At 44.6% G+C, this 24,330-nt stretch overlaps 1 protein-coding gene across 1 annotated transcript in view; it reads left to right on the top strand.

The window, feature by feature from the left end:
* The window catches only part of GCM1 (GCM transcription factor 1), a 16,423-nt gene extending 4,155 nt beyond the window's left edge, over positions 1–12,268 (top strand). Inside the window, exons 2-5 of the mRNA XM_027126823.1 lie at positions 6,816–7,068; positions 8,099–8,211; positions 9,844–9,972; positions 11,376–12,268. Of these exons, the coding sequence (XP_026982624.1) occupies positions 6,816–7,068; positions 8,099–8,211; positions 9,844–9,972; positions 11,376–12,110 (1,230 nt within the window). The 3' untranslated portion in view covers positions 12,111–12,268. The remainder of the gene's footprint in view (positions 1–6,815; positions 7,069–8,098; positions 8,212–9,843; positions 9,973–11,375) is intronic.
* Positions 12,269–24,330: the final 12,062 nt, after the last annotated feature.

Below are 24,330 nucleotides of genomic sequence, written 5' to 3'. Positions count from 1 at the left end.
GTCCCCTGCAACGGCAGGTGGACTCTCAACCACTGCGCCACCAGGGAAGCCCTTTTTTTTTTTTTAAAGGCAGTGGGAAGCCGTTAGGCTTGTTGAGCTGGAAAGCATCATGATCAGATCTAGGGCTTGGATGGTCTCTTGCTCTCACTAAATCATCCCTCCGTGGATTTGTTTCATGTGTTCTTCTCCCTGCTTCAAGCTGCATGTATGTCTTTATAAACCTTCATTCTCTCGTTTCTGATCACTTGTCTAGCTTCTGGTTATTTTGATACCGCTTCTCCTTTATCCAGCCTCCACAGAGTCAGGCCAGAACTGCAGGCACTTAACTTACTCAAAACCATCATTGATAAAAGCCTCTTTATTCCAGACCAATGTAGTACACTAATTTTGCTTTCCCTTCCTATTCCATTAAACTACATTTGTATTTTCAAAGTTCAAGTATAATTGCTTTAGGGTTTGCTTGGTCCAAGCAGCAAATGTCTGGGGTTGGGTTAGTCTTACCTTTATTAAAAATGTTCACTACATGGTTCATTACAGGGATACTTCTTATTAATACTGATTGTGAATACTTGGGAGGCATGAACCCCTAAGAAATTTATTTATTTTTTTCCTGGTTGAAAATCAGGAAGAAAACCAATTCCTTGTTCTCCTAAATAGTACCCACTGAGCAGGGAGATGGAAGCAGCCACTCTGCTCCCAGCACCTGCCAGGTTCTCTGAGCAGAAGCACAAAGTGTTGCAATAGCCCCACATCAGACAAACACCCCGAATCACTCTGTGAATGAACATGAGCAGTTTCCAGATGAAACCCATGACCAAAGCCACACCAAGCCATTAACTCACACAATTCCAAGGTTTAAGTATACTTTTTGCAGAGAAAACCTAAAACTATACATAGGCTAAACATAAATACAGGGCCACCTGCAGCCTGGAGAATCAACCCCAAAGAGGCCACGTCTCTGATGAGTTCATTCCCGGACCGTGATTTTAACCAGTACAATTTCCTTTGCCTCGATCTTAGGAGCAGAGGTGAATCTTTGAGCTTGTACTGTGAATTTGTGTGGTTAAATGTGATCAGAACAAGCTAGTTGTAATCAGATGTGTCTTGGGGCTGGGGAGCTAAGGGGTAAACCAGATTCTGGATTTCTGGTCAATTATTATCTGACTGCACGATCAGGTCACTTTGTTGTTGGTCCGACGGGGACACTCGTAACTTTGTCCTCTTTGTCCAGCATTGTCCTTGATCTCAAGGTCATTTGAACTCCCTGGGACAGTTCCACGTATATGGACCCCGTGGTCATTGGGTCCCCCCACTTTTGGGACCAGAATTCTTCTGCTACCCTGTGCTTCTGGGGTCATGGGGGTGGTAACAGAGACTCTCCCTGGGTGCCCAGGAGGTCCCTTGCTTAGCTGGGTGGAGTTGGAAAGGAAAAGGAGAAGAGAAAAGAGGGGGTAACAGAGTTTGAAAGCTGGGGCACTCTGTCCCACCTTAGTGTTATCTGAACAAATAAGGAACTTTTTCTCCTGAATCTTGACCCTTTAACAAAGGTAGGAAATTGCAAGATTAGTCAAAGGAGTAATGCTTAACTCAAAAGCATTTTGTTGATGTATTTCTCCCTTTGAAAACACTTGGAGTTGGGTTTCCAGTTGACTGGGAGAGATAAGTTCCTGAAAAGTTGAAGGTAAATCAAAGTGCTGGAGGAATTTTTTTTCTGTATTCCATAAGTAACATCTAATTTTTTCCTCTCTCTGGTTTGTTTAAACGTGTATCTGTTTGCTAGCCCGGTTTTATTTGGAGACATTTATTTACAAGGAATTAATAAGCTATTCTTATTAAAGAAAACCTGGCAGATAATTGCTTTACATTAGAATAGATTATTTTCCAAGGGAAAAATCAAATTTAATATAATAACATGATAATGTAAATATTTTTGATACCTTATTTCAGAATTTTGATTTTAATTCATTAGTTTTATGTAATAGTGTATATTTAATTCTTAAGTTACCCTATTAAAACTTCAAGTAGTTAAATAAATTAGAATGAAGGGAGGATGAAGGGTGCTCTGATTGCATAGGGCAGCGGTCCCCAACCCTTTTGGCACCAGGGACCGGTTTTGTGGAAGACAATTTTTCCACGGACAGGGGTGGGGCGGGGGGCGGGTGGGGATATGGTTCAGGTAGTAATGTGAGCGATGGCGAGTGATGGGAAGCGGCAGATGAAGCTTTGCTCACTCGCCGGCCTCTCACCTCGTCCTGTGCGCCCGGTTCCTAACAGGCCAAGGACCAGTACCGGTTCACGGCCTGGGGGCTGGGGACTCCTAGCATTGAGTTTCAAAGATTTTGAGTGAGTTAGAGGATTAAGTCTCTTAGGGAAAGAAATTGCATACATAAGGCACAGAAATATTCATTAAACCCCCAATGATATTACTCATGAGATTATAAAATATAAATTTGTTATATTTACGTGTTGGAGACCTTAAGAATATTCCCTTTAAATTATAAACTTCTTAACCAAGAGGAAAAACAAAGAGTTACTCATGAAAAGTTAGAAATTAAAATAAACAGAAGATCTGAAAAGAAAAAAATGTTTTGTGGGGATTTGCTAAACAAGATTAAGAAATAATTATTCTTCCTTTTAAAAGTTTCCTCTCTAGTGCCTTAAATCTGGGAGCTTTTCAGAGTTCCTTATCATTCATTTGACACCTGGGTTCCTTTGCAACACTGGAATCTGGGTTTTCTCATAGCTGCAATGTCAAAAAATGTCAAAAAATGTCAAAAATCTCACTAATTATCCAGGTCAAAAGACTGGTCATAAATAAATAGCCAAGAGAATATCTTGATGTAAATACACTTACTCTTAAGTAATTTTCTTGAGGTCATACTTTGTCAATCTTATTACTGCATTATTAATGGAATTGGAAAACTAGGGTACCAGTGGAGGAGCTGTTGAAAAAAAATGCTTAACAGACCTTGGAATGCAGAACGTTTTGTGGGCTTTAAAACAAACCTCAACAATGCTAAAATAATCAAAAACACGGAATGTGTTCTCCAACTACAATGGATGCAAACTAGAAATTAATAGCAAAAGGCAACAGGAAAATCTGTAGATACATGGAAACTAAACAATATATTTCTAAATAATCCATCAAAGAGGAAACCTCAAAGGGAGATCAAAATATACATTAACCTGAGAGAGAGAAAAAAGACAGTGGAGCTCATTTCTTCCTCCACAGGCAGGGAGTACTGGCTTTAACTGGAGTGTTTGAGCCGCTCTCACAGACACTGTCATTCCTCCTGGTTGGTGGAATCTAGGCCCCTCACCTTTAAAACATGAAAATCCCAGCTTTCCTTCAAGTCCACCTCACCCTCTTCTCTGCTGCCCTGACAACTGTGCTTTGTATTTGAAGAATTCAAATCCACAGTCCAAATTGCTAAAGGTTCATAGTTTAACATTTTAACCTACATTTTTATTATTTCAGAAGATAAAATATTATGTTTTCTGTAGCATTTCTGTGGCAGAAGACAAGAGAGCACTGTTTAGAGCTTTAGGTCAGAAGGAAGAGAAGAGAAGCGGGTGGAGGAAGGAGACAGGGCTGCCTGCGGGGTTGCCTGAGTTCTTCTCCTCACCCCGGGCCTTGAGTCTTGTCCAGCTCAGAATTACCAGGGAAGTCGGGGAGAGAGGGAAAGAACTGGAAAAAACAGCTCATTCAGCATCTTGGCCTGGCCAGGCCTCTTTCCTAGACACTCGACTGTAATTGCCCGATGGACCAGAGGGGACTCCTCCGGATGCCATCCCCCTTCTTCCTGCCCTTTTCGAGCAGCATTCCCTTCCCACGCTACAGGGCAGCAGCGGAGGGGCATTGTCACTGCTCTGAGAAAGGTCACTAACAAGATCTGCACCAATTAAGCTTTTGTTTTATAGGGGCTTGGATTCCTGTCGAGCATGAAGTGACCTCTCTGGGGGTCATCTCTGTCCTAAAAGCTGGTGGCCCTCACAATCATACTGGCTGGTGTGTGTGGCCCCGGATCCGACAGAGTAACAGCTAACACTGATGTGGAGCTTGCTGTGTGCCAGGCACTGGTTTTATTTTATTTTGTTTTTAAAAATTGAAGTATAGTTGATTTACAATGTAGTGTCTGGTATGCAGCAAAGTGATTCATATATATATATTCTTTTTCATATTCTTTTCCATTATGGTTTATTATAGGATATTGAATACAGTTCCCTATGCCAAACACTGTTTTTTTAAAAAATATTTATTTATTTAATTTATATTTTTGGCTGCGTCGGGTCTTAGTTGTGGCACGCGGGATCTTCGTTGAGGCACGTGAGATCTTTCGTTGCAGCGCGCGGGCTTCTCTCTAGTTGTAGCATGTGGGTTTTCTCTCTCTAGTTGCGGCACGCAGGCTCCAGGTTATGTGGGCTCTGTACTGCGGCACACGGGCTCTCTCACGGAGGCGCATCGTAGTTCCCCGACCAGGGATCTAACCCGCGTACCCTGCATTGGAAGACGGATCCTTTACCACTGGGCCACCAGGGAAGTCCCTGTTTCTGTTTTTGTTTTCTTTTCCACTATAGTTTATTACAAGATATTGAATATAGTCCCCTGTGATATACAGTAGGAGCTTGCTGTTTATTATATATATGGTAGTTTATATCTGCTAATCCCAAACTCCTAGTTTAGCCACCAACGCCCCCCTTGGTAACCATAAGTTTGTTTTCTATGTCTGTAAGTCTATTTCTGTTTTGTAAATAAGTTCATTTGTATCTTTTTTTTTTTTTTAGATTCCATGTATAGGTGATATCATATGGTATTTGCCTTTCTCTGACTTTCTTCACTTAGTATGATAATCTCTAGGTCCATCCTTGTTGCTGCAAATGACATTATTTCATTCTTTTTTATGGCTGAGTAATATTCCATTGTATAGATATACTACATCTCCTTCATCCATTCATCTGTCGATGGACACTTAGGTTGCTTCCATGTCTTGGCTGTTGTGAATAGCAGGCACTGTTTTGAATGCTCTGTGTGTGCTAACTCGTTCAGTCTTTCTTCACAGCATCCCTGCCAGGCAGGTGGTCCTGTGACCTCCATCTCACAGAGCAGGAAGTGGAGCCCTGAGAGGGAAGGAACTATTGTAAAGCCCTCACCGAGGGCCTTCACAGGCTGTGCTCTTACCAGGGGCTGGTAAGCTCTCTGTGAAGGGCCAGATAGGAAATATTTTAGGCTTTGTGGACCATACAGTCTCCGCTGTGACTACTGGACGCTGCCATGGTGTGTAAATGTATCCACAGACAACACTTGAACGAACACGGCTGGGTTCCAATAAAACTTGATTTATGAAAACAGGCATCGGGCTGAATTAGGCCCATGGCCCTAGTTTTCAGACCACAACTCTTCGCTATCAACTAGTACTAACTCTCATGTACATAAGACCTCTCATTTCTATTTCCTCAGACCCACCTCAGTTCCCATGAAGTTCCGTAAAATGACAACTATCATTAATTATATAAAATTTACAGTTCACAGCACATCTGCTCTCCACAGTACTTTTGTGAAGCATGTTTTATCAATGTCCCCATTTTAGAGAATAGCAAAATTCGGCTTCAGAGACAGTCACCGGCCCCGAGTCTCACATTACAAAGTTCTTTGGCATGTTCTAAACTTGAAATCTAACTGAAGAGACACCGACTTCCCTGAGTAGCTTTTCCATCCTAATGATGTTTGCTTTTTTTCCTTCTCAAACGTCTTGTCTTTCCTTTCTCATATTCTATGCTGTGTCTTCTTGTTGGGGAAGCAAAGCAGAGGCACCCTGATCTCTCTTCCTGGAGCTTCTAGAATCTTCTACCATAATCTTCTTGCTGAAAATGTTCTTATACCAAGGCTCTGGAAGCCACGGGGGTGGGCACAGCCTACGTTTGACGACTGAGACCCTTAATGATTCTCACCCTAAGAATCTGTCAAACGCCACATCCTTTTGAGCCACAACTTCAGTGACTAACATTTATTCTGAGCTCCCTCCAGGCTAGGTGCTGTGCTAAGTGATTTTTATATATTATCCTATTTAATTCTCAGACCCACTTGAGGTAGGCAGGTCTAGTTATTTATCTCTATTATGCAGATAAAGAAACCGAGACACAGAAAGCTAAATAACTTATGCTATAAGGATCGAGTATCCTGTGTCTCTGCCCACTCAAAGGAGAGTTTAGTTAGCTATTCATGGGCAGGGAATTGTGCCCGTCCTGGGCAAGAACACAGACGTTTCCAGTCAAAGTAAACTCTTCCTCACTCCTCTGCCCTGTTTGAGGCGCATGAACATGAGTGTAGAGCAAAGGGGAGAAAATCTCCACGGGGGAGAAAGCGGCACTCCAGCCTTCCACCGCGTACCTCAGGTGGCTTCGTATAAACCCTCCGCTTTCCCAACAAGGTAACCACCGCCCGGCGAGAGACATTATCTCACTGCCCTGCCCCAGTGCTGTCCTCTTCATTGTGCAAGAGCACAATCATGTTACTTCACCCTCCAACATTCTCAGTGAAACGGTCCTCACTCTTATCACCAAAGGCTAGAGAAACAGCGATCGGGGGAGAGGGGCGGCATCACAACTCACTCTGGTCCAGGGAGCAGATGTTGGGTGGACCGAGGAATCACGTGCTCGCGGCTGCGCTGCGTGTGCTCAGACCCTCACGGCGGAGTGAAATCCAGTTTGGTCTTTGCTAAAGCTCTCGTGCCCAGCTCTCAAGCGCCAAAAGCAGCTTTAAGCACAGTGCTGTTTTCCAGCTGAAACTATAATCATATCCTTTGTGTTTTCATCAGAATGTGAAAAAGACGGACTGGTTCCAGGAATGGCCAGATGCCTACGAGAAGCACATCTACAGCTCGGAGGACAGGAATGCGCAGCGGCACATGAGCAGCTGGGCCATGCGCAACACCAACAATCACAACTCCCGCATCCTCAAGAAGTCCTGCCTGGGCGTGGTGGTCTGCAGCCGCGACTGCCTCGTCGCTGAGGGCCGCAAGGTCTACCTGAGGCCTGCCATCTGCGACAAGGCCCGGCAGAAGCAGCAGAGTGAGTGGGGCTCCTGCCCCGAGGGGCCACGACGTCCGTCCTCGCACCTCCCAAGGGCCCATCCTTCGCACTGGAGGGTGGTGGAGACCAAGGCCGGTCCTTTAGGTTATCTTAAGGAAAGCCAGCCAGCTCCCTGGGCTCCGGTATCCGTGCCAAAGATCTGCCACGCACAGGGCACCCACCATGAACCTCCCTCGGGTTAAGACGCCTGACTCGGGGCCTCTGTTAAAAGGAAGACACATCACTTAGGGAACTAACGTTAATTCACCAGCACACCCACCTAAAGTTTAAGAGAAAGTTGTGTATCACGCTTGCCACCTCACATCTTGGGGAATGGGGTCCCCAAACTGATCTCAATGAGTGCTTTGATCTAGAGTGGGAGCCGGGACTGACTCTGAGGTTAGACTCAATTCCATGCCATGTAGGTTCATCCATAATCACATGCTGAGATAATTCTTCATTTTGTTTTTTATCATATTCATCAGATTGTGAAATAGACGCACTTGGCATTCCCTGTGCCTTGCCCACTTCAGACCTCAAGTTACTTCATGTTCTTTCCTTGTAATTTGTTTTCAGAACTTGCTCTCAGGGCAGGATCTGGTATCAGTCATTTACACTTTAGTGAAAATTTAGTAGCTGCATTCTCTCCGTCATGTGGTTTTGCTCCTTGACCCTTAGTTCTAATTGTGAAGTGAAAGAATTTTTTTCTGCTTCTCTACAAAGAATTTCAAGTATCAGTAAATAAGGAGGGAGGGATTTTTTTTTTTTTTTTTTTTTTTTTTGCTCAAAGGAGCTCTCCCCTGTCCTGTAAGATATCCCGCTCTGTAGGCAACTGCTTCCTCTACCACGTGTGAAAGTGACCTGCGCTGCTTTGGTGGTCTGGCCTCCTAGGCTTAGGGGTCATGCCCAGTGTACGAAAGCCTATAAAACTGTACCCAGGTGGATTCTCTGCCATCCAGGAATCTGAAATCGGCAGGGCCGCACAGACTTAGGTCACCTTCCTAAGTCGCCTTCCTCTGCTCCTTTGTAGGGAAACACTGTCCCAACTGCGATGGGCCCCTGAAGCTCGTTCCCTGCCGAGGCCACGGGGGCTTTCCTGTCACTAACTTCTGGAGGCACGACGGACGCTTCATATTTTTCCAGGTTGGATTTGAGTTAGAGATTCCATTTCTCTTTAATTCACGAACTCTTCACAGAGCACCAGCAGGAGTTTCCTCCAGGAAATGCACAGGTGGAGGGGAGCCTGCACCCTTCCTGGGGGACCCTCTGGGCGAGCAAACGCCTGTACCCCAAACCTTGAGACAAGAGTCAGGGGCTGAGAGGCCAGGACAGGGGTGGCTGCCCCTGCCTCAGGCTCCGAAGGGGATGCTGCGGTCAGTCATTTGTTTAGGCAAGCACTGGCCTTCCACAGACCCAGCTCTGTAAGCATGGACACATTGCTTTACGCCCCTAAGCCCCAGTTTTCTGGAAAATGTGTTAAGAAGTCCTCATGGGGGAGGTGGTAGAAACAGTGGCCTCTGACAGTTGGACTGCCTGGGTTTGAGTCCGTGCTAAACCTGTCTCTGAAAAGAAAATGTTCTGATGTGTAGGGTTTGCCAGTTTCTGGGATATAACAATTCCCATCATGGCTGATATCAAGCCGGGTTTTTTTGTTTGTTTGTTTGAAAAAGCTAATTATTTTACTATATATTCTTTCATACTACTTATACGATCATAAGATTGAACATGGAGTTTCATGGCAAAGCACATTAAAAATTAATATTGAAGGTAAAAGAGAATAGAAGATATTAAGCTTGACAGAGGTTCTCTGGAAAGATTTCTTTGGTAGAAGTGTGCAAGATGAGCTGAAATTTTCTTTCCCTCCTTTCCTCTTTGTTAATTCGGTTTCTTCATCAAATATATATTTTTTAATTTTAATTTTATTGGAGTATAGTTGATTTACAATGTTGTGTTAGTTTCGGGTGTACAGCAAAGTGTCAAGCTGTTTTTACAACCAGCTCACAAATTCCTGAATGGCCAACAGTTGGCTTTCAGCCTGGCTGGCTCTGGCACACTTTGAATCCTAGCTCCCGCACGTACTAGGGGAGGTTTCCCAGGTGGTATAACCCCTCCATGCCTCCTGAGAAGGATGATAATGGTATAGCCCTCACAGCCTTGTGCCGAAGGTTCAGGGAGAATTATGTAATCAGCATTACTTGTCATCACTATGAATGTGACTTGGCCAGGCTGGGGAGAGACACCACGCAAGGAAGGAGCATCATCAGCAAAGGCAGGTGGGCAAGCAGGAGCGTGCATGGGGGGCTTGGGAGCATCTTAAAAGGATGCTCCACCGAGGGGGAAAGGGCGGGTGCTGGGATGAATTGGGAGATACATATATCTCCATATACATATCTCCCATATATATTGACATATATACACTATTTTTTATACTATTGATACTATGTATAAAGTAGATAACTAATTAGAACCGATTGTATAGCACAGGGAAATCTACTCAATGCCCTGTGGTGACCTAAATGGGAAGGAAATCCAGAAAAGTGGGGATATATACATATACATATAGCTGATACACTTTGCTGTACAGTAGAAACTAACACAACATTGTAAAGCCGCTATACTCCAATAAAAATTAATTAAAACAAAAAAAAGTTTGCTCCAATCTTGTCTTAGTAGTCAACTGCAGCAGTACCCAGTCCGATGGCAGGGCGCAGGATAAAGCTTTACGCACCGTGAAGCGCATCTAGTTATTTATGTCACTGCTTCGTCTCCTCTAAGTCCAAGGGAGAGCATGACCATCCAAAGCCAGAAACCAAACTGGAAGCCGAGGCCAGAAGAGCAATGAAGAAAGCGCACTCCACGTCGTCCTCTGTCTCCTCGAAGATGAAGCAGGGCCCGCAGATAAAGGTAACCTTGCCCCATGCAGCTTCAAAACGTGCGACGACTTGCCACCCCTGTGGTGGCGGCAGTAGATTTCCCTGTCCCTTACCTACGAATGAAGCCGAAAATCACATACCTTCAGGCTCACCTGTGAGTCAGCCTCTGCCAAAGAAACTGAATCTGCGGGTTTCCTCTTCATTTCTACCATCTTCGTAGCACGCCCTCAACTGTAAAGTCCATAGCATTTCAGAATCGTCTTCCCTACTACAATTAAAAAGAGACTCGAATTAGCACTTAACCTATGTTTGGCACTCTGTATTTCTGATAGAACCGAAATGAAATGATCTGCACAAAACATGAGCCTCGTGCTTTTTCATTCTTCCCTAAAGCAGATGATTTCCTCAGCGCACTCCACCAAGGTGAAATAACCAGGCAGCTTCTGAAAACAGTGCTCATCCAGGGATGTGGGGCTGGAGGCTTCTTCCCGCAGTCAAACTGTGATGTGACGCTCATGGCTTTATGGGTGTCATTCTGTAGGTTTGTGGGTTTGTCTGCTTAATAGTGTTACTAATTCCTATACTTTTTCTACTGTCCAATGTTCCACATTTCAGGAGTACAGAAATGAAGCCAGTCCATCCCTGGAGGCTCTAAAGTACCTTAAGAAAACAAATTGTAATTTGAGTCTTTTGTAGGGAAATAGGAGCCCCTGAATCCCAATGACTGGTCTTATCCCATCTCCCAGCCCTGGGAGAAGTTGAAGGGTATTTCCTCCCACTCACCCTACCTGGTCACAGTCTTTCCAACCCCATCGGTCGATAGCTTTACATAAATAAGAGGATAACTTAATTCTCAACCAGATTCTTTCCTTGCGATTAACTGGAGGACAATTTACTTTCTCCATTGGTAAAAATAAGTCGACCACCTCGTATTCCAGAGATCTACAATTTAACAAAATGAGTTCAAAGTCTCTTGAGAAAAGAAATAAGCCCTGGTCTCATGGAATCCACACAGCACTAAAAAATAGAAAAGTCAAGGAGGGAAATGTGGTTCCCCTGAGAGTTATACTGAGGATAAGGTAAAGCTTTGAAGATAAAGTTTGATTTTTCTTAAATAGCCCCTTACAAGTTTCTCACAGAGTCAGTTAGGATATCAGACTTGCGTTTGCGGGGAAACATTTTAAACACACTCCTGTCTGAGTAAAGGGCAATTCAGCCCTTCCTGGTTGGTCAGATTCCAAACAGAAATGGCAGCAGCCTTTAGTTCTTCCAGGCCTTGGGTGCTTGTGCAAAGCCCTGCGTGTGTTTGTGCTTCAAGTATGCAAGGAATGAAGAAAATTTGCAGAGCACTTATTTGTGCAGGGTCACCCGTGGGTGCCTGGGGTAGTTAGGTCAGTTTAACTTATTAACATGAGTTTTCTCTTTCCTTTCCAGCCTCTTCCAGGTGAAACACAAAGTTGGGAAAGTTTAACTTGGTCTTTCCAGGAAGGTGTCCAATTGCCTGGTAGTTACAGTGGACATTTAATAGGTAACGCTCCCCAGCCGAAGGCACTGAATGATGGCTCGTCCTTCTCTGAGAGTTATGGTCTGGGGAGAACCTCTGACCCCAGAGAGCCCACTCCCACCTTGGGCCCCACTCAGCTCTACGAGAAATGCAATTTGTCCAATAGTCGGGTCTCCAGCAGCCAGGACCTGCTTCAGCCTCCTGTCTCTGGAGTCTTCTCTGATTACAGTGATCTGCAAACATGGAATAAGAATGTTGCTTTGGGGAGAAATCCTTCCAATGACAACAGTTGTCCCAGTTACCCTTTTCCTCTGACCAGCTGGCCTTACGACTTCTCCCCTTCCCAGAGCTCTTCAGAACCCTTTCTCCAGCAGATTCCCACGGAACCACCAGCACCCAAAACTAGCTGTCACCCCTTCTGGCCAAATCAAGGGGGTGGACTTTACGAAGAGAAGGTGCATGTGGATTTTAACAGCTACCACCCTTCCACCACTTGCCATTCACCTCAGGAAGACCCCTTTCTCCTCACCTACACCTCTCAGCCCCATCATCAATATTCTCTGCCTGGCAAGAGCAGCAAATGGGATTTTGACGAAGAAATGAGGTACATGGGTTTGGATCACTGCAACAACGAAATGCTTCTAAACCTCTGTCCTTTAAGATGATCCAAATCGGGAGACTTGTGCACTGCTGGTGGAAATGTCATTTCGTGCAGCCTCTGCGGCAAACAGTATGGAGGTTCCTCAAAAAATTAAAAGTAGAACTACCATATGAGCCAGCAATCCCACTTCTAGATATATATCTGAAGGAAATGAAATCACTATCCCGAAGAGTTATCTGCGCCACCATGTTCATTGCAGCATTATTTACAACAGCCAAGACATGGAAACAACCTAAGACAGATGAATGGATAAAGACAATGTGGTGTGTATATATACACACAATGAAATACTATTGAGCCATAAAAAAACAGGAATCATGTCATTTACAACAACACGGATGGACCTTGAGGGCATTATGCTAAGTGAAATAAATCAGAGAAGGAAAGACAAATACCGTATGCACTCGCTTACACGTGGAAAATTTAAAAACCCGAATTCATAGAAATAGAGATCAGATTTGTGGTTGCCAGAGGTGGAGGGTGATGGGTGGGAGAACTGGGTGAAAGTGATCAAAAGGTAGAAACTTCCAGTTTTAGATAAATAAGTTCTGGAGATGTAATGTACAGCGTGGTGACCATGGTTAACAACACCGTGTTGTATATTTGAAAGTTAAGAAGAGAATGGATCTTAAAAGTTCTCATTACAAGGAAAAAAATATAACTGTGTGGCGATGGATATCAACCACTTACTGTGGTAAACATTTTGCACTATATACATATATCAGGCCATTATGTTGTACACCTTAAACTTATACAAGGTTATATGTCAGTGATATCTCAATAAAGTTATATCTCAGTAAAACCGGGGAGAAAAATGACCGAAATCTTTTCTAGCCACTTAAAAAGCTGTTTTGGGAAATGGCTGAAAGAATTTCTTTAGGAAATGGTTTTCAAAAGGTAACCACAGATAAATCAGAATCATGACAACGAGCAGAAGGCAAGACTTCTCTCTTCACACAAGTGATCTGTTGGCCTGTCCTCCTCCTTTCTAGTACTATAGGGGTACTAGAAGTACTAGAGTACTCCTCAGGAGTGCTAGAGTACTAGGACAGTTTTCAGGAGTGCTAGAGTACTCCTCAGGGAGAATTGAAAATTTGTCCCATCTGTGGCAGGAAATGTCCTCGGCTATTTTTTTTCTCCACAATATTTGGGGTTCTCAGCACCTCAACTGCATTCTCTGTTGCATTTTCAATGTCCTTGGAATCATCTCAAACAGAGCAGACGTGAAAGGCCCAGGATCTCATCTACGCCTTCTTGGAAACAGAATGAAGGAACGGAGAGAGTGAAAGAGTTTCAGAGGAACAGAAAGATGAAGATGCTACCATTGAAGTAATAGTACTTTGTCTAGTATGAAACTTGTGGGGTTGGTTTATGAAACATGTGTCCTCTAGTTGAGTTCTAAGACTCGTCAAGACACGGGCTATGACCCAACCGCATTTCCTGAACACAAAGAGCAGCAGAATTGAACAGCTGCACGAAGAGACTTTCCAGTGGCACCAAAGGGTCTCCTTTCCTTCTTCTTCCTCCTCACCGTCCTCCATGAGAGCTCCAGTTTTGTCCCATTTACCTTTATTTTTACGGTGCCTAACAGCACCAGGCCCAAAATATGTGCTTGAGAAATGTTTGATTGGAAGAGTCCTTGTGTGATGAACATGGCCATGGTCAGGCAGCTGTATGTGAATGCCAGTACCTCTTTTTTGCTGAAGTACTTTACAAAAAGGTGAGCCTAGACATAGAATCTGGAAAGAACCGTACAATCAGCAAACATTTTAAAATAAATGCTCTTTTCTATTTGAATGGTGACAAATGCACATGATACAAAATTGGTTCCTAGTCTCCGTCTTAAGGCATCATCGACTAGTTTCTTGTCTGTTTTCCAAAGATTAGAGAGATTTTCTGCATACAGTAGTCCCCCACTTATCCGTTGGGGGGGGTGCCTTCCAAGACCAGTGGATGCCTGAAACCATGGATAGTACTGAACCCTATATATGCTATGTTTTTTCCTATATATACATACATACTGATGGCAAAGTTTAATTTGTAAATTACGTTCAGTAAGAATATCTGAATTGCCAGCATCATTCCTCTTGCACTTTGGGACCATTATCAAGTAAAATAAGGGTTACTTGAACACAGGACTGTGATACTGCAACAGTTGATCTGATAACTGAGACGGCCATCAAGTGACTGTTGGGGAGCATATACAGTGTGGAGGCCTTGGACAGAGGGATGATTCTTGTACTGGGTGGGAAGGAGCCAGACAGAGCAAGAGTTCATCACGTGACTCAGTGCACAATTTAAAACTTATGAATTGCTTATTTCTGGAAGTTTCCATTTAATATTTCAGACTGCAATTGACCACAGGTAATTGAAAGCACAGAAAGCAAAACCATGGATAAGAGGGGGACTGCTATATATGTAAGTGGTATCATACTAGATTCATTTCTAACATGACTTTTGTCATTTTCGGACACAATTTGGACATCAGATCCTTATAAAGATAAAGGACCACAGCTACCTCATTTTTAATGGTTTGTAATACATTAAATGACTATATTATAATTAATTTGGTCCCCTACTGATAAAAATTTAGATTGATTTGAATCTAGTAAATTATTTTGTCTAAGTATATAAATTTATATATTCAGTTTAGCAGAGTTACAAAGTAAATGCTTGTATAAGCACCATCCAGGCCAAGATATAGAACTTGCATTTCAGAAGGTCCCCAGTATCACCTCACATGGGTCAGAATGTCCATCATGAAAAAGTCTACAAACAATAAATGCTGGAGAGGGTGTGGAGAAAAGGGAACCCTCCTACACTGTTGGTGGGAATGTAAACTGGTACAGTCACTGTGGAAAACGGTATGGAGGTTCCTCAGAAAACTAAAAATAGAATTACCATATGATCCAGCAATGCCACTCCTGAGAATATACCAGGACAAAACTGTAATTCAAAAAGGTACATTCACCCCTGTGTTCATTGCAGCACTGTTCACAGTAGCCGAAACATGGAAACAACCTGAATGTCCATCAACAGATGGATGGATACAGAAGATGTGGCAAAGAAGGTCCCCTAACTGCAGCCCTCAATCCCTCCCTCTCCTGATCACAAGCCCCTTCCTGCATCCCGAAGGTGATTGCTAAGGTGGCTCTTTATATTTTTACTACCTTTATATGTATTACTCAACAATAGTTTGATTTTGGCTTTTTGGGGAGAACCTAACAAATAGAGTCACATGGGTACTGTTAAAAACGTATTGAACTATAATGTACATACAAAAGAGTGCACCGTCATAGCCTAAGCTCAGTAAATTCTCACAAGAACACAGCAGTCTGGCCACCATCAAGTGCAAATTCACTCATATCTGCTTTTTCTGCTCAACATTGTGTCCAGAAGAATCATCATATTGTTGTGTATAGCTGTACTTTGTTATTTTCATTGATGTGTTAAATTTATTTATTTGCACCTGAAATGCCTTTCCTCCATGCTCTAAGACAGGTGTCTCTGCTTGCTAAACATTTGGGCTCAAAATTCTAGGAATTTTGTCTGATAAAAAGTGTCTGATGTAATTCACCTCCCCTCGGAGAGCCCCAGGAGTTTGCATCTCTCCACCCTGCATGGTCCTTGAGTATAAACAACCGATTAGGGACCTATAACCATTGGATCTGAGGGTTTGAACAAAGTTTAAAGGTCACTTGTGCAAATATCTGAACAGACATGAATCTCCTTTACAGCTTCCCAAACAAGAGCTTATCCAGCATGTGTTTGTATCTTTGCAGAGAAGAGAAATTCTTTCCTTCAGAACATAATCAGCATAGTAATTTCATCAAGTGCTTTGAATTCAGGTCATTTCAAGGATGTCTTACTGTTCCCTGAGGACAAGGAAAAAATATTAGGTCTTCAGTTGAAAAATATTAAAAGCCTTACATACAGCCAGGCATCCAAGTCTGTGTAAGTCAGAAAGCCAAGCGAAGGACCCTGAAAATGCTAGTCCTTATCCTTAAGATGCAGTTGTCAAAACAACCTAACATTTGCACTGACCACAATACGTGGGATTTCAAACTTTTGGACAGAATCCAAAGTACTTTTTAGATTAGGGACCGTCTGGCAGCCACAGCGATTACAAAGAAAGACCTTTAAATTAGGCTCTGTTGAATATTCAAAAGGCCAAAAAAGGAAAGGACAGGCTTAGGGTGGAGCAGGCTGTGGGATGAAGCCATGGGCGTGGAGGAGTCTCCTGGGTCTGGGAGGCTCCCGCTGCACCTCAAGAAAGTGTCAAGGAACAGCCACTGCGTGGGTGGGAACTTTAGTTTCTATTTGGTCCAAGGCTTTCTGGGTATTTCAAACATTTCACTCTACTAAGTTAGGCACTCTGCCCTCCCAAACCCTTTTCTCTAGAAAACGACAGTCTTGATATTTATCAAAGCAAGAACATGTACATAGCTTGAAACATCAGATAGCACCACCAGACTTTTGACGGATAACAGCAATCTCTACCCATCCCTCCCCACTCCCGAGCCCTTTCCCCACACTCCACTTTAATTCTTTTAGCTGACGGCATTTTGTTAGGTGTTGCCCGCCTCTAAGTGGCCTTGACTCCAGATGGTGCCTTAACAGCCATCGCTGCCTCTTGTCCACCAGCCCTACCAGTAGGGGTCAAAGTTAAACTGGGCCTGGACATTAGGACTTGGTTGGAAGCTGACTGTCTTGGTGGCCAGCTGGGTGCCCCCAAGCTCACAGCATGAGTGAGATGGGGAGACTTCAGGAGTGGGTGAGGGAGACGTAGAGATGAGACTTGTGCTTCTCAAGGGGGATGGGGGCAGGGAGAGGGTTGGACTAGGTGTTTGGGTGCGGTAGGTGCAAACTATTACATTTAGAATGGATAAACAACAAGGTCCTACTGTATAGCACAGGGAGCGACATCTAATCTCCTGGAATGAACCGTAATGGAAAAGAATGTTTAAAGAAGAATATATGTGTGTGTGTGGCTGTCACTTTGCTGTACAGCAGCAACTGACACAACACTGTAAGCCAACTGTACTTCAATAAAAAAAAAAGAGTGGGTGAGGGGAGGGTTGGGGGAGATGGAATGGAGGATAAATAATTGCACGTGGTGACTGAGGAAAAGAGGATGGAATGAATTTTAAAACCAGAACCAACTCCCCAATTCTCATTCTGTTCCAAATAGAAAGAATCATTCTCCATTTTCTGACCAGAATCCCTCCCTTAAAATGGGAGCATTGGCTTCCCTGGTGGCGCAGTGGTTGAGAGTCCACCTTCCGATGCAGGGGACGTGGGTTCGTGCCCCGGTCCGGGAGGATCCCACATGCCGCGGAGCGGCTGGGCCCGTGAGCCATGGCCGCTGAGCCTGCGCATCCGGAGCCTGTGCTCCGCAACGGGAGAGGCCACAACAGTGAAGGGCCCACGCACCGCAGAAAACCACAAAAACAAAAACAAAACAAAATGGGAGCATTGTCCTATGAGAACAGGAGGCTTTTGGCCCAGGGTGATTTCAGTGGTTTATCCTCTCATCCTGCAAATATCTGGAGGATTCCTCCAGAGCAGTTTTTTTTTCTTCATCAGGAGAGAAGAAACATACCTGACTTGTTTCTTTTTCTAGCTTCCTTTGCCTTGCTAAGAAAAAAATTATTTTGGAAATCTAAGCATCCTCTGCTAAGCCTTGGGGTTGTTTATCTAACTGTCACAGAGAACTTGTGTTCCTTTTGGTACAAAATAAAATACAAGAGTTGGCACTAACCAGGAGACACAGGGTTCTTTGGGCTGACGCAGGCTGAGATGTACAGCCTGGGAGTTCTCATTCCTTCAAGTTCCTTTTGTGTGACCTCATACCAGCAATTTTCTCCTTGTGCAAACAATGGCACAGAACACTGTCCTCTTTACCCTGAGAGAGGAAAGAGCTTGTGCCTAGTTCCCTGTCTGTTCAGGCTCTTCATATGTCCTCAACAGACCTTCCATGGACTGGACTTCTCCCACTTCTTGGAACCATTTGGTTTTGCTCTGGTTATAAGGCAAATGGAAAACATCCTTTGAGGAACTCAAGTCTATGAGCTGTTGAGACTCCATCCTGAGATGCTGAAAGCTGTTCATGAAGGCTGGGAGAGAAGGTTAAAAATGCTGAGACTTTAAAAAATAATTTTTTTTATACAATTTTAAATGTTACACTCCATTTATAGTTATTGCAAAGTATTGGCTGCATTCTCCATGTCGATACATCCTTCAGTCTGTCTTACACCCAATAGTTTGTACCTCCCACTCCCTCACCCCTGTAGTGCCCCTCCCCCCCCACTGGTAACTACTAGTTTGTTCTCTAGATCTGTGAGGCTGCTTCTTTTTTGTTGTATTCACTGGTTTGTTGTATTTTTTAGAGTCCACGTATAAGTGATGTCATACAGTATTTGTCTTTCTCTGACTTATTTCACTTAGCATACTGCCCTCCAACTCCATCCAGGTTGCTGCCAGTGGCAAAATTTCCTTCTTTTTTATGGCTGAGTAGTATTCCACTGTGTGTGTGTGTGTGTGTGTGTGTGTGTGTGTGTGTGCGTGTGATCTCTCACATCATCTTTATCGATTCTTCTGTTGATGGGACTGCCCTGAGACTTTCTATTGAGAGCATAGAATGTGCCAGAAGTTGTGCCAATCTATACACTACCTTATTTAATCCTCAAAACAATGATGTAGAAAGTGTGATTGTCTTTGTTCCACAAACAAGAAAACTGAACTCCGAGATGTTAACTCAGAAGGACACCCAGGAGACAGTGCAGAGTAAGGGTTAGTTAAGAGAATGAGCCTTCAAGGGGGTGGGGAACTGGGAGATGTTGGTCAAAGTGTACAAATAAGTTCTGGGGATGTGGCACGCAGCAGGCAAGGTAGACTTCAGGGCAAACTGCTAGCATGATTGACCGTCCCTGACACCCAAGCAGGTGAGCTTAAGTCACATCTGAGTTACACCTGTCACTCAGTGCTGAGAGGACTCAGGGCTGCAGCTGGGCACCCACAACATCCAGTGACACTCGCTGAGGCGCCACCATGAGGGCCTGGCAAAGCCACCCCACCTCCACAATACTCCACGGCGTCCCCAAGGTTCCCACACAAACACACGCGCCTTTGTGCATTGGTCGCCATGCTGTCTCCAGCAGACTGCTTCATCAGAGCCACCGTGGCTTCTCCTGCTGCATTTTATTGGTGCTGTGGTAGCAAAAGCTGCCAGGGCTTAACCGTAGGAAGGAGACACAGCACTCTGGGCTAATGTGAAGAATTCTTGGTGGGGATGTGGGAACGTGCTTTGGATGAATAGAGATCAAAAGGCTGACTTTAATGATAGCTTCCTTAGAAATGCTTGGCATTTCGCAGAAGCCATCAAAGCCTGACATAGTCTGCATGGCTGAGTAATTGTCCTATAAGCAGAAACCTGAAGCTGTCTCTCTCTTTGGCTTCCGGTTTCTTGGGCCAGGCCCATCATCAGGACATAGACGAGATGTGGGCTGGGCAGCTTGCTTTGGGCTCTTAGTGACCCTGCAAGATGTGCTCTTTTTATGGCCCCGATCTTTTTCTTCTTTTAATTAATTAATTAAAAAACACTTTTCTCCTAAGCCTTCTGATGGGTAGGGCATGTCAGAATAATAGAAATTAAAGCAAAGAGCTGAAATATAACACTTTGAGAGTGTCCAGCGGGAGTAGATTGTTTGTAATTATTTAATTATTCGTTGGCTGGGGGCAAATCAGGGAAGACTTCCAGAAAGAGGAGTAGAACTTTCAAGGTAGAGCTGGAGGAGCTGGGAGAAAAGGAATTCCAGAGCAAGCAGAGCAAAAATGCAGGGGCAGGGAGGTGCCTCAGGTGTCCTGGGAACCAGAACCACTCGTGGCTAGCTGAAGGCATGAGCAGGAAGGACCACTGGAAAGGTAGGTCATTGTCTAGTCATTCCGAGCCTAGAGTGCAAAGCTCATGATTTTGGATTTAGCCTGGACCCTGGAGGTCAAACACTGGCTGATTTCATTCATCCTGCAGATGGCTTTTGTTTGGCCTGTATAGCATGTGTGTGTCTTTTTAATTTGATCCAAATTTTTAAAATATGGACGTTTCACACACAAACCAGCTTCTCTTTAAACATGGGAAGATCTGGCTTCAAGGAGACAGTCAACAGGAGCCTAGTAGCTGATTCCCTTTCAGGCAAGCCACACAGGGACCCGCTAGCAACTGTCTACCCGCCTGGCCCACTGTGACTCATTTGTGGCCCCCTGCGGACCCTACCACAGAGAGGAGGGCCGTGCAGAATTGCGTGATGCCAGCTGGTATAGTCATGGGCACTAAACGTGTAATTTTCTCTTGACTCTTTCAGGTAATTTCTCAGGCACTTCTGGCTACCCCTTTTGGGCTGCTCCTGGTTAGATTTAGGAAGTCATTGAAATTTGTCCAACATACTATCAAGGATTTCCCATGATCTTCCACACCTTTCCTTTTATATCAGCCTTTAGAGCATCACTGCCTTCCATTTATTTCCCCTGAGCTACCTAAAGCCAGACCGCTGCTCTTGATGTCCAGACCCTTGCCTGTGTTAAGAGCAGTCTTATGCATTGGTCAGTGAGGAACAGAGGGTAATTATGTGCCGCCCCAGTCCTGCACCCAGGGCAGGCATCATTAATCAATCAATTCTGGCATGCCTCCCTGAGTTCAGACTCAGCATCAGAATCTTTCTCAACTGCACTTCAGGCAATCCCTACCAATCGATCAAGTCCAGTCATAGATTTGACATAATCTGACTTGCCCCAGGACACGAGGATTTCTGATATAAACTGCCCAGTTGAGATAGGTCACAGGTATAGTCTTAGGGCTTTTTTCTCTTTCAAGATTTATGATGTTAGGATCTTCTTTCTGGGGGCTCCCAGTCATAGAGCTATTTCCCCCACCTACCTGAGTGTTACTGTTCTGTTAGATAATCCTAGGCGATAATAGTTTCCATTTATAAAAGCCTATTTTGTGCCAGGGCTTAAGATATGTAGTATTTTGCTGTCATGGCAACCCTGCAGCTAGTTACCATTATACCTAGTTTACAAATAAGGCTCCAGGTGTTTAAGTGAATTTGACTACGATAATAAGTGCTGGTAAGGGTGGATGTTCAAACCCACAGCTATCCAGCTCCAAAGTCCAGCGTGTTTCTACCCTTTTACGCAATTTCCTTACTTCTCCCTTCAAGTTCTGAGTTAGGGGAAAAACTTACTCCTTCACATCTGGAGGAATAAGAATCTTTCCTTCCTACTCAGATTCCAGGGACTCACAGGAATCATGCTGAGGTCTGAAGGATGCTTAGCCAAAAGACCCTTAATCTAGAGAAGCCCCAGTGTTTGTAGCTACCACTCGCTCTGAACGGTACAAGCGCCTACTGCTGGAGGCTTGACTTGGGAGCCCCAGACAAGGAACTCCTCCTCTGACACGTTGCTGGTTGAGAAGGCCACAGAGGCCGCCCCTCCACTGCTCCCCGGCCCTGCACTGATGAGGACGGTCTGACTGGGTGTTGGCTCACATTTACCGAGCACCTACGATACATCAGGCTCTGTGCTAGGCGCTCTGAGCGCAGGTCCTTTGATCCAGTTGATGGTCTTTGAACCACACCATGTCACAGTGCTCCAAATAAACCCACTCCTCTAGATGATCACGCAGAGTAGGTGTCCACAGATGAGAACAAAGAAGGCACGAGGCAGGAAACTTGGCTTCTAGCCCCACACTTGGAGGGAATGAAAGTCAGAAGGCAAAAAGAAGACATCTCTTGGCAACTGTCCTCAGGTACCTGGGATTCTGAACAGAATCCCAGCCACAGATGTGAGAATGAATCAAGAACAGACATGAGAAAAGTCGAAACTAACGAAGAGTAGAAATCAGCACTTTTTCATGCTGTCGGTGATGCCTCGCACCAAAGTCTCCATCAGCCAAGTGCAGACTTGGTGACGTTCTGAGGGAAATTAGCGGGGCCCAAAGCAGTCACTTCACACACTAGGAAACCAAAGGCGTTTTCTTCTTTCCTGTCAAGAGGAAGAAAAATAGATCGAACAAATAACCTCATTCAAGTGAAATCTGATGAAAAGCTGGTTGTAGGGCCTTGGCAATGCCTGGTATGTAGTGACCATCCATCCCCACTTGCCCAGGACAGTCTCGTGTTATGCTGATTGTCTCAGTGTAATTACAAAACATACTCCTCTTTCCCCTAAAAAGTGTCCTGATTTTGACGATAACCTGACTATACAGTCACTTTGCTTCCATAGCAGGTTTCAACTTTGGCCTGCGCACAATATATTGGGTTGAGTGTATTTCCAGTGTTCAAGGAAAAGTTAGTCTGCACAGAAATCCATGTTGTCAGAAAGAAGCCTGTGCTGATGAAATTTCCACTCTTCCCCCTCAATCTGCTGCACGCACACACACGCGGCATCTGCTGTCAGTCAAACCTTGGATCAGTCTTGCAAGCTTTTATGAATCTCAATTCCACGACTAAATGTCTATTGGAGTCACAGGCAGAAGGCGCAGATATGGAAGATTCGAGTGGATTTAGGGGTGATGCAGCAAATATCTGTACTGGGCAGAAGACTGGGAAGGAGGGCTCGGGGCCTCCCAAAGTATGCAATAGTTATAATAAATCAGGCCGCGTGTGTGTCAAAAGGGGAAAGGTCGGTCTCTCTTGTTCCCCTTTCCATCTTGTCTACCTCCTAACCCGACCCCAGTTGACTCATCCCAGGAGCCCTTTTCTGTTCATTCCAAACAGGATATTCAGTTTCCTCCTGCAGCCGAGACAAGCCGGCCAGATAAACACTGGCCAAGAAGACCGGGCTTCCTTGGCTTGTAATTGAGGAGTTCAGCAGGCGGGAGTCAGGGCTCTGTGGTCAGGGTGGCATCTCATTTTGGATACACACCTTGTATTAGTTCCTATCACGTGCAGCTTTGAAGGCCAATCAGAGGGCCGTGGAACGCCCCATTTTCCTGCGAGTGTGAAAACCAGCTCCCTCCCTCACACTGACGAGAAAAAGAGGCAAACTTTAAAAGAGTGGGACAAGAGCGTCACCTAGTGGCAAAAGCATAGTTCATTCATTTGAGAGAAGAAACGTAGTGTTGACTACTATATATAAAAGATAACTAATGAGAACCTACTGCATAGCACAGGAGCACTATTCGGTGCTCTGTGATGACCTATATGGGAGTGGAGTCTAGAAGAGAATGCATATATGTATATACATATGGCCGATTCACTTTGCTGTACGGCGGAAACTAACAACATTGTAAATCAATGATACTCTAATTTAAAAAATAAAAATAAATAAATAAAGGTAGTGTTGAAAGACCCGTGGAATGTCTGCTGCTTCCTAGGGGTTAATGTTCACAGCACAGAGGTGCTTTGGGATCAGGAATTGAAGAGAAAGAGCCCCTGTCCTAAAAGAACCCAGTTTTATCGAGGGACACTGACATGCACAAAAATTAGAAGTGTGATACCTGCTGGGATGGCGGGAACGTGGGGTGTTTTGAAAACGCAGCAAAGGGACACTTGCTGGTGGAATCAAGGAATGTGTCACAGAGGTGCTGAGCCTAAGATTAAGTGGGAGTTAATTAGCTCCGGTCTTGGCTCACCCATCCCAGCGAGGTTGAGCGTGGCACACGGCATCCACCGGCTTACACTTTCCTGTGACATGCCCACATTTCTCATTTCTCAGATTGCTGCAAAAAGCCAAACTAAATGGAACTTTTTCTTCCTAAACACACACCGGATGGGGGGTTTTCATCTTTTTTGGCTGCACCACGCATCACGTAGGATCTTAGTTCCCTGACCAGGGTTTGAACCTGCACCCCCTGCATTGGAAGCGTGAAGTCTTAACCACTGGACCGCCAGGGAAGTCCGGTTTTCATCTTTAACATAACATATATTAGCTTTTTAAAAGGCCTGCCCCACATTGAACTGTGGGAACTTACGAAGCATCTTTTTTTTCTCGGCTGCGTCGGGTCTTCGTTGCTGCACGCGGGCTTTCTCTAGTTGCGGTGAGTGGGGGCTACTCTTCGTTGCAGTGTGTGTGCTTCTCACCACGGTGGCTTCTCGTTGCGGAGCACGGGCTCTAGGCGCACGGGCTGCAGTAGTTGTGGCTAACGGGCTCTAGGCACGCCGACTTCAGTAGCTGTGGCGCACGGGCTTAGCTGCTCCGGGGCATGTGGGATCTTCCCGGACCAGGGA

This window comes from Aethalodelphis obliquidens, unplaced genomic scaffold (assembly GCF_003676395.1).
Source record: "Aethalodelphis obliquidens isolate GAN/ISIS:26980383/991018 unplaced genomic scaffold, ASM367639v1 scaffold31, whole genome shotgun sequence".
Taxonomy (NCBI): Eukaryota; Metazoa; Chordata; class Mammalia; order Artiodactyla; family Delphinidae; genus Aethalodelphis; species Aethalodelphis obliquidens.
The sequence above is the reverse complement of the archived record's forward strand: the minus strand, read 5'-3'. Positions and strand labels throughout refer to the sequence as shown.